The sequence below is a fragment of the Cajanus cajan genome, chromosome 2, assembly GCF_000230855.2.
Source record: "Cajanus cajan strain Asha chromosome 2, NIPB_CcT2T_4, whole genome shotgun sequence".
Classification (NCBI taxonomy): Eukaryota; Viridiplantae; Streptophyta; class Magnoliopsida; order Fabales; family Fabaceae; genus Cajanus; species Cajanus cajan.
The window spans coordinates 50,067,912-50,077,692 of NC_138518.1; the positions used below are offsets into that span (position 1 = coordinate 50,067,912).

At 32.5% G+C, this 9,781-nt stretch overlaps 1 protein-coding gene across 5 annotated transcripts; it reads right to left on the reverse strand.

Moving 5' to 3' along the window:
- Nucleotides 1-412: 412 nt before the first annotated feature.
- On the reverse strand, nt 413-9,528 carry LOC109815378 (uncharacterized). Of its 5 annotated transcripts, none has more exons than XR_014431538.1 (3): nt 8,102-9,528; nt 4,744-4,821; nt 413-561 (listed from the first exon to the last, which is right to left on the reverse strand). XR_014431538.1 is itself a non-coding variant. In XM_020380089.3 (2 exons), the coding sequence occupies exon 1, from the start codon at nt 9,315-9,317 to the stop codon at nt 8,121-8,123; it is 1,197 nt and encodes a 398-aa protein (XP_020235678.1). In that variant the 5' UTR covers nt 9,318-9,528; the 3' UTR covers nt 2,204-2,964; nt 8,102-8,120. The 5 variants fall into 5 exon arrangements, 3 of the variants coding, with proteins under 3 accessions (XP_020235678.1, XP_082924480.1, XP_082924479.1); XR_002241160.3 differs by lacking the exon at nt 413-561 and adding an exon at nt 2,195-2,964; XM_020380089.3 differs by lacking the exons at nt 413-561; nt 4,744-4,821 and adding an exon at nt 2,204-2,964.
- Nucleotides 9,529-9,781: the final 253 nt, after the last annotated feature.

Sequence of the window (9,781 nt, forward strand, 5' to 3'; positions counted from 1 at the left end):
CAGAACACGCTAGGTATTAATACTTAAATACCCTAATAAATATAAAAGTAAATAACCTTGAATCACCTAATCTATCATATTTTTCCTAATTCTCATAATCTATCATATTTTCAATTCAACTTGTAAGATTAATGTACTTTAAGTTATTGTTTATTTGGGACTTTTATTATTTTAAATATTTTAACAAAATTAATATTAAATACAATTTTAAAAGTTAATGTTAATTATTTATATCAAATATTTCAATAAAATTAAAACTAAATACAAGCTTAAAATTATTTTTAATGCTTTTTTTTTATAAAAATTTTAAAGAATCCACAACGTTCATTGATATTCACAAGTATTAATAAAATTTATGAATACCCGGTTAATAGATAATCTTGCAGATATTGGACAAGTACAAGGTTGATTTTTAACCAAGGGAGCGGGGACGGGGAGCATACTACCAAGCCCCACAAGGCTCATTACTCTCCTTTGTACAAGCTGCAACAACCAAAATTCCTCAATCCCCATCAACCTTGTTATTGCATATGCTTTTGTTAGTGCCCATCTCTCCACCACCTTGCAACACAAAAATATTTTTAAAAAATATCAAGTTGTACAAGCCATTAAGCTCAAGAAACATTACAAAAATGCATAAATCATTAATTTGCCTCCCATGTTATTATTCTTTCAAGATGTGTCATAGTATCTTTGCCACAAGATTTGGCCGTTGCTATCCAAGTCATGCCATTATCATAATTAAAAAAAGTGTTCGGTCTTTAATAAGAAAGAACAAAAAATAAAAAGAAACAAAAGAGAAGAAAGTGAGGGAGAAGATGATGGTGGAAAAGATAATGAGAACTTAAAAAAATTTTAATTGATGAAAAACTAGTTAGTTTGATTGGTCCAATCAACTCAACTAAAAAATTAATTATTTCCAAAATCATTAATTAATATTGGTGTGGCCAATACTAACAATTTTTTAAAAAAAAATTAAAATATAAGTAATGTTGGTCGTGACATTATCATAAAAAAAATGTGTTGGGTCTTTAATAAGAGAAAACAAAAACAAGAAAAAAAATAGAGAAGAAGAAAGTGAGGGAGGAGATGATGGGGAAACGATAATGAGAACTTTAAATTTTTAAATTGATGAAAAACTAGAGTTGGTCTAATCGATCTAATTAACTCAAATAATAAAAATAATTATTTTTAAAATTAGAAATTAGTGTTTATTTGGCTGATACTAACAACTTATTCTTTTTAAAGAAAATATAAGTGGTGTTGGTCATAGCCCATGAAAATTAAAAAGATTAAAAAATTTAAAAATGAATTGAAAACATATTAGTATCAATTTAGATTTAGTAGGTCAATGTTATTTAATGTTAGTGACGTACTTAGTAAGTTGACATTGATTTGCGTTTTCTTAGTGATAGAAGTTTATGCCTCCAAATAATTGAGGAGAGTCATCCTACTTGTGATCTTGAACTAGTAGTTGTAGCTTTTACCCTAAGGTTATAGAGACATGATTTGCATGATGTCAACTTTGTGGCATATATTGACTATAACAACTAAAAAAAATTTGTTTGACAAAAAAGAGTCTAACATGAGATAAATAAGGTGAATCAAGTTCTTAAAAGATATAAGTTAGCGTTGAAGTATCACCTTGGAAAAGTCAATATAGTGATAGATGCCTTGAGTAGGAAAATTTTTGCACGTCCTTGAGATATAGTTAATAAAGGAGTTTAAGAACCTTAGTCTAAACATGACCATACATGACCATAATATAAGCCTACATAAGATTGAGGTTTCTTATATTTTGAGGGAGCAAATTAAAGGGACCCAAAAAGTAGATATAAAGTTGTAAGCTTCAAAATGCTAACTTGAAATTTCTAAAGTTGGTGATGGAAGCATTCTTTTCCAAGGAAGAGTGTGTGTTCCTAAGGTTAGTAACTTGAGAGACCAAATTTTGGAAGAAGCACATAGGAAGAAGTTCTCTATACATCCAAAAGCTATTAAGATCTTCTAAAGATGTTTTAGTGGTAAGTTTGAAAAAGGACATGATTGAGATTGTAGCCAAGTGTTTAATACGTCAACAAGTCAAGATTTAGCATCAAAAGGTGTATAGTTTCTTGTAAACTTCATAGGTTCCAAACCGGAAATGGGAAAGTGTCCCCATAGACATCATGATAAGTCTACCTCGTACTCAAATAAGATATGAAAATGGTAGATAGACTCACCAAGTTGTACCATTTCTTACATATCAAGGCCATTTTTTCAATAGGAATATTAGGCAAGCTTTATCTCCATGAGATAGCAAAGTTGTACAGCATGTCAATCAACATAATTTTACACCAAGATTCTTGATTTACCTCTAGATTTTTTAAAGGAGACTTGCTAGAATTGTGTTATGATCCACATATATTGTACATTATTTATAATGAATTACAATTAAGAAAACCAGTTACGAAAGATAAGAAAAAGATCCATAATCCTTAAATTTTTAGTTTTACATATTTTTCTTATCTCTAACACTCCCTCTCAAGTTGGAACATATATATCAGATGAACCAAGCTTGCTACAAATGTAATCAACATAGGACCCCTTAAGAGAATTAGTGAATATATTTGTCAATCAATCATTAGAACTAACAAAGTCAACAGTGATTCCACTAGAAAACACTTTCTCCTTCACAAAATGATAATTTATCTTAGTGTTTAGTTCATTCATAGAAGATTGAATTAGATGTAATGTGAAGAATGGCTTGATCGTCACAAATAAGCTTAATATCTAAGTGTCTACAAACTGTAGTTGTTGAAGTTGTCTAAGCCATTTAAAATTTTGCATGCAACTGCAACCATGTCAAAGTATTCAGCTTCAGTGTTGGACCTAGCTATTGTATTTTGTCTCTTGCTTCTTGAAGTGATCAAATTCACCCAATAAGAACACAATAGCCAAAAGTGGACCTCCTATATGATGGTGATCCTGCCCAATCAACATTAGAATAACAAACAATTTAAGTATAGCATTTGTCTTCATATAACAGTTTGCAACATGATGCATTCTTGATATATTTGAGGATGCGCATGACAACATCCCAATGGCTATCACATAGGGCCTTTAAGAATTAACTTAGCACGCTTACTGCAAATGTGATATCTAGTCTAGTGATAGTGAGATAATTAAGTCTACTAATAAGTTGATGATATCTTCTCGAGTCTTTTAGTGGCTTCTCCTAACTCTAAAGAAGCTTCACATTAGGATCCATAAGTTTGTCACTTGGGTGACAATCAAGCATACCAGTCTAGCTGAGAATATCTAGAGCATATTTTCATTGGAAAATGGCTACGTTAGAGGTAAATTGTGCAACCTCAATGCCTAAAAAACGTTTGAGTGATCCCAAGTCTTTGTATGAAATTGACTCTAAAGGTGAGATTTGAGCCAACAAATGCCATCAAAATTGTCACCAATAATGACAATATCACCAACATAGACCACCAGATAAATGCACAGGCCAAATGGAGAGTAAAGAGAAAAGACAGAGTGATCAGCCTCGTAATGGATCATACCAAATTGTAGTAAGGTAGAGCTAAATTGGCCAAACCAAACACGAAGTGATTGTTTCAAGCCATACAAAGAACGACAAAGATGACAAATAAGGTGAGACTATCTAAAATAGTGAAAATGGGCAGTTGATTCATGTAAACTTCTTTTTACAAGTCACCATAGAAAAAAGACATTTTTAATATCCAATTGATAAAGTGGTCAATGGTAAATGGCAGACAATGTAAGAAATAGAAGAACAAATGTGTTCTTGGCCACTGGGGAAAAATGTTGCCATAAGCGAGACCAAAAATTTGAGTATAATCCTTAGCCACTAAGTAAGCTTTGAATAGATCAATATCACCATTCAGTACAATCTTCATTATATAAACCCAATGACAACCAATCATAGTTTTGCGGTGAGACAAAGAAACTAGCTTGTCTTAACAATTAGGTTTTGTGCTTGAGATACATGAAATTGATGTTTAGATGTAATTTGGATTCTTTGTACATGAATTTCGTATAAGTACTCGAGCTAAAGCACTTGTTGATGTTACTATGTTAAACCATGTAACCATTGAACCATTGGAAAGTGTGTTGAAGTGATTTCACAAAACCCCAAATTTGTGAGCTCATGCTAAGTGTGGATCACTCATGCTAAATGCTAAACATCAAGAGATGCAAGGTTTGTCTCTATTCCTTGCTAAGAGAGACAAGGTTTTCGCTAAGCATTATAGCTAGAGAGCACCCTTTAGTTTGACACCAAATGAGTGGATCTAGCTTGACATGAATGATGAGATCTTTTCTTCTACCATGACAGGATTAAGGTAGAAGGAACGCTTTGATAAAGATTCAAAACAAGCGATGTTGAATGCTAGTTTTCAAGAAAATGAAAAGGACATATGGATGTAGATATATAACAAATGACATCATTTTAAGAAAACTAACCTATGAAAAAAAGAAGAAAGGGATAATAGTAAGTCTATTTGTGGAAGCAGTGAAAGTAGGTTTGCATAAGGGTGACACGTGGCTCTTACATGCATCAGAGATAGTGGCAATGCATGTGGAATTGGATAACCACAATTTTTTGGAGTTTGACTAGTAATAAAGAGTCACCCCTCCTTGTGCAATTGTCAACCCAAAAGGTAACAACCAGTATAAATAATGACACTAAAATAGTATAACAAAAATAAAGGTTCCAAGATTAGCTCTAATACCAACCTGAAAGAAAAGGAACTTCTCAATTTTGGTGTGTTAACACGTGCTCTAATGTCCCTTTTATAGGATAAATGATTAAACCTGTCAGGGAGAAGGAAGGGAAACAAACATAAAAAAGAAAAATAGGTAAATAAATTTTTAAGACACGATGAGATATGTGCCTTCATTTTTTATCAATAAGAATTACAAAGACGAAAACGTGATTCACTTAAGATTATGTGTTTATTATCTCAACCCTTACGACTAGACTGACTCTAATAACTCATCTATCTAACCTTCTAAATATCAAAGATATTTTAATTTTACTACATCAGTGTATTATAGGAAACAAAAAGGTGCCTTTAATAAAATTAGTGTTATTTAGACTCCCTTGTTCCTTGATAAATTCCAAGAAATTAAAAAATAAAAAACTACCCATGGATTCTATGTTGTTCGCTACAAGCCTAGTTCCATTTTTCACTTATTTTTGCTTGCCTTTGTTCCAAATGAAGCTTCAATGACCACATTATTTGGATCATGTTCTAAATATTGCCACTCAACCAAAATTGGAAACTGAACATTAAGCCAATACAAATTCCATGCTTTCGTACAAATATTTCTTCATTGATACCAATACACACTAAAATAATTCAATTTGTATTAAGAATTTTTTTTAATAGATATGAATTTTATACAATTTGTTCTTTTATTGTTGCTAGCCACTCCCAGGAAGACTTTGGAAGCACATGCCAGATCATTCTTTTATAAATAAAACGATAGATAAGAGATAACACCTCAAGACTATCGGATAGAGAATCAATAACATGTTAGAAATCTTCATCCTAAATTTTACTGTTCACTTAGTGATTAGTCGAAATTTAATAATATTCAATTTGACTCAAAACTTTACTTGTCAAATTAATAGAAGTTCACTAAAGGTATTTCACATCTATCATCAAGTGATCTCCTTGAGTATATAAACCTACCAAAATAGGATTTAATGGTCGTAAGAGGTGTCGATACTTAGTCATGGAGAACACAAGCTATGACTATTTCCTAAACTATATGTGCCAACTCACAATAGTCATGCTTAATCTTTGATACATGTGTAGTGTGTACTAAAGAACATAAGAATCTGCTTTAATGATGTCATTAGCACAAGACCCGAAACCGTATTTTTAATGATATCTTGTAACAGGCATGCATTAATCGAGATTTCTTTAAAGTAATTTTCCACATCAACTACAGAATAACATTCTTGTACTGATCCTTCTTCTCCACATTTAAATCTCCAACGAAGTACAAACATATGAACCTAAAACAACAGACATTTTATTTCTAGCTCTAATTTTTGTTTCAGCTAAATTGAAACGTGACAAATGCTTGCATCAATTCAATTTACACATCCTCTGCAATTTCAAGATGCTTATAAGAGCATGTTACTACTTAAAAGGATCCTCTTTAAAGGACACCTGAGCAGGCAAGCATAAGAAATTCTAGCTGAATCCACACAAAGGATAGCATGATACAAAATAAAAAAAGGAAAAAAAATACAGCTATACACATACTCATATATATAATAAAAAAAAGGATACAAATAACTCAAATATATCATATTTTACTTTCACTTTCATACTGCGCAGAACACGGGATTAGGCACTCGGCAGTAATAAACTTGCCAAGCTTTGTGCCAACAAGAATTATGGGAACACTAGGTGCATAATGATTAGGAAATATTTGAAAATTTTATGAAAAGAAAAGCCCATGCAATAGGAAATCCATCAGACAATGAAGTAAGCCTTTCAAGTTCATCCATAACAATCATACTCCAAAATCCAACAAAACGTTTAGAGAAAGTTGTCATGTATACCACCTAGAGTGAAGAATAACAGGCGAATTACCTTTGTCAGACTTTCTGCATGATAAAAATTGTCTTTCTTCTTTCACCAAATACCCTTCGCCTAAATCAAATAGCTTTGTTATTACATCTTTTTTTTGTTGTTGTTATTTTTAAATTAGTATTCAGGCTTTTTTCATTTCAAATTTTGTAGAGACATAAAAAATAAAAAAAGACACTTAAAATGGTTTTATTAATTTTGCATGCTTGGTTGTCTTTTAATTTTAGCAATCATGTTTGAGTTTTGACAAAGCTGGGTTTTTCCATTTTCTAGTGTATGTTATTGATTTCTTGACATACATTACACATGCTTAGTTAATATAGTTTATATCAACTGAAGAGACACATGACAATAAAAAATTTATATTTTGTATTTAATTCATTTTTTCCTTTATGAATATAATGTTTAACATGATTTTCATAATTATTTTAACCCCGTGCATTGCACAGGTTAAGTGACTAGTTGGATGAAAATTGGAAGAAAGAACAGAAAAACTCAATAACATGGCTATAGAGCAGGAAATATACGAGTATATGGGTCTGACACGTGGATTCACCATAGCTGATGTTATTCTGGTTCTATAAATACGTAGTCAGTACTAACACAGACTACAATGCTCGGTTCTCAAACAAAAATAAAACAGGATGCTCACTCTTCTACACTCTCCTACTATTTAAGCTAATTCCTATTTCTACAACTAACCACCCTTTATTCTTACTAACAAACTATTTCAACTAATTACTCTCTGGCCCAGTCAAAATCATAAAGATCACCAATAATTGACAAGTATTCAAAATTAAAAAATATATATCCATTACTCCAAATATCAGTGTGCACTAACAAGATATCGCGACAATTTTAAGTTAAAGGGGCTACATCATATACTCATAAGACACCATGAAAAAATTCAATTATTAAAAAATGGCAATTGTAGCACACCAAATGCAATTATTCCTTTGAAATAAACTTTGGTTAATGATCACTTGCACGTGCTCCGACAAATAATCAGGGGCTTCCTCAAAGACATTCAATATAGCTTATGCCAATTTTAAGGGTAGACATTTCCATCGGTCATCACTTTTGGTTAAAATGGATGGCACAAAGTATAGGATGGTTATATGATAACAGTACAGACTACAGACCTGAAACACATGTTCCCATAATAGATAAACATATTTAAAACAAGAGGCAACAATCAAGAAAAAATTCTTCAGAATTAACTCGAGCCAACAAAGTATAGAACTATTCTTTTAATGTGTTGTTGTTAATCAACAGAAATAAATAAACCACGATATTGAATTGAAAATCACCACTAAATGGATTTATAAACTTGAATATAAAACCAATATGCTATAAATCTGACCAAAAGTCCCTCCATCCAAGGAAAATAAAACTCAAAATTCCGACACAGAAAGTGATAGCTAACAAAAATCAGTTCATTTTAACATTGAAATAGAAAATAAATTGGAAGTTAGAACAATCACCAGCAAAAATCTTCGAAGACTAAATTACACTCTGAGCATTGATCAAACTGTTGTAGACATTTGGCAAGAGAGGCAAATTTTCCTTAAAATTGATGACAAATTTCTCCAAAAAGTTTTCCTCAGTTATGCAAATAATGCCACTGAAGTGCACATCATTCTCAAGCAGACCTTTTGATATCAAGATTTTGATTACCGAGAATCTAGGGATAATCCTCTTCTCCAAGTTGTACCCCATAACTACAGGGTATTCAGCAATATCTTCTGGTGACCAACCCATATCCTTCACTAGGAAACTCATTTTTTTGGTAAACGTCTCCTCTGACAACTTCATAACACCGGGAAACTTACGAAATGCTCGAAGAGCCATTTCACGGTTCCAGCCCCACCTCTCATAAATCCCAAACTTTGATTCCCATGTTTCTTTGCTCTTAGTTAGAAGCATTTCAATAGCCACTATGAACGCTGTTTTCAAAGGATCAAACCCAATTTCCTTAGCAGTGTTGACAGCTTCCATAAACTTAGAATGGTTCCTGTAGGCTACACTCCCACAATGGATCATCATGTAAGAGATGGAACCTTGGGGCACACCACATTGCCTCAAAACCTCAATGTTTGGAACCAAGTAATTCACCACGCCACTATAAGTAAAAGCAAAAGGGGCGTTTTTCAAAGCTCTTACAACTTCCCCATCGTCACGAAGTACACTCTTTAGGATCTCATAGCGCGGAATGAGGCATTTTTCCAAGTTTCTGAACAAGATATGCTGACTATTAATGACGATTTTAGGCATGTCACTGTTAGAAACCCCAATGGATTGTAAAAACTTGAGTTTAGGCAAAAGGGTATTCTCTGCATTTGAACCAAGCACAAAAGGGTGTCTCATTACAAGTTTTGCAAGCTGGGTTTTTGAGAACCCATAGTTGTTGAGAAGATCAAGAACAGCATTTGGGCCATCTGGGGTTTTCAAATTGACCCTTTTGGAGAGTTCCTTAGCCACTGTTGGGGACACCCCACATGAGTTGATGAGGTAAGACACAGTAAAGGTGTCACCTTTAGGGTGGTTTCCATCTGATTCAGAATCAGAAGAGGTGCCTGAAGTGAATGAATTGAAGAACAAAAGGATAGCATTGTGTTTGGGTTGCAGCAATTGGAAATGGGTACTCCTGTGGTGTGTGAATGATAGAGATAATCTTGCAATGAGGAATTTGGGAACCATTTACTCACTCGCAGATTTCAGTGAACGTTGTTGATAACTGCAACCACTTGCTCCTCCACACGAAGCTCTTCACTGTGTAAGAGCGATTGAAATGTAACCTATTGACTTGACAGAGACAGGTAATCGGGTTTAGGAGAATCCGTAGCTTAGAAAACCAAAGACATCATTCGCAGCATCCGGGGATTTCCACACGAGCTCTTTTAGTTTTGTGGTTAATAAAGGATTAATTAGGGCTGATTACTTTGTTTTTATTTTTAATTGAAAATTCTTTCTTTTCTTTTTTATTTTTAATTTGTTTACTGTTTTTAAATATTTTTATAAGAAACACCAATCAAAAATTATTTTATTTTCTCTGTTTCCTTTACAAATCTTTGAATATAGAAATAAATTAAAAATAAAATGACAGTTTTATAATTAAATAGTGAAAAGGAAAAATGAAAATACAAATAAATCAATTACTTGTG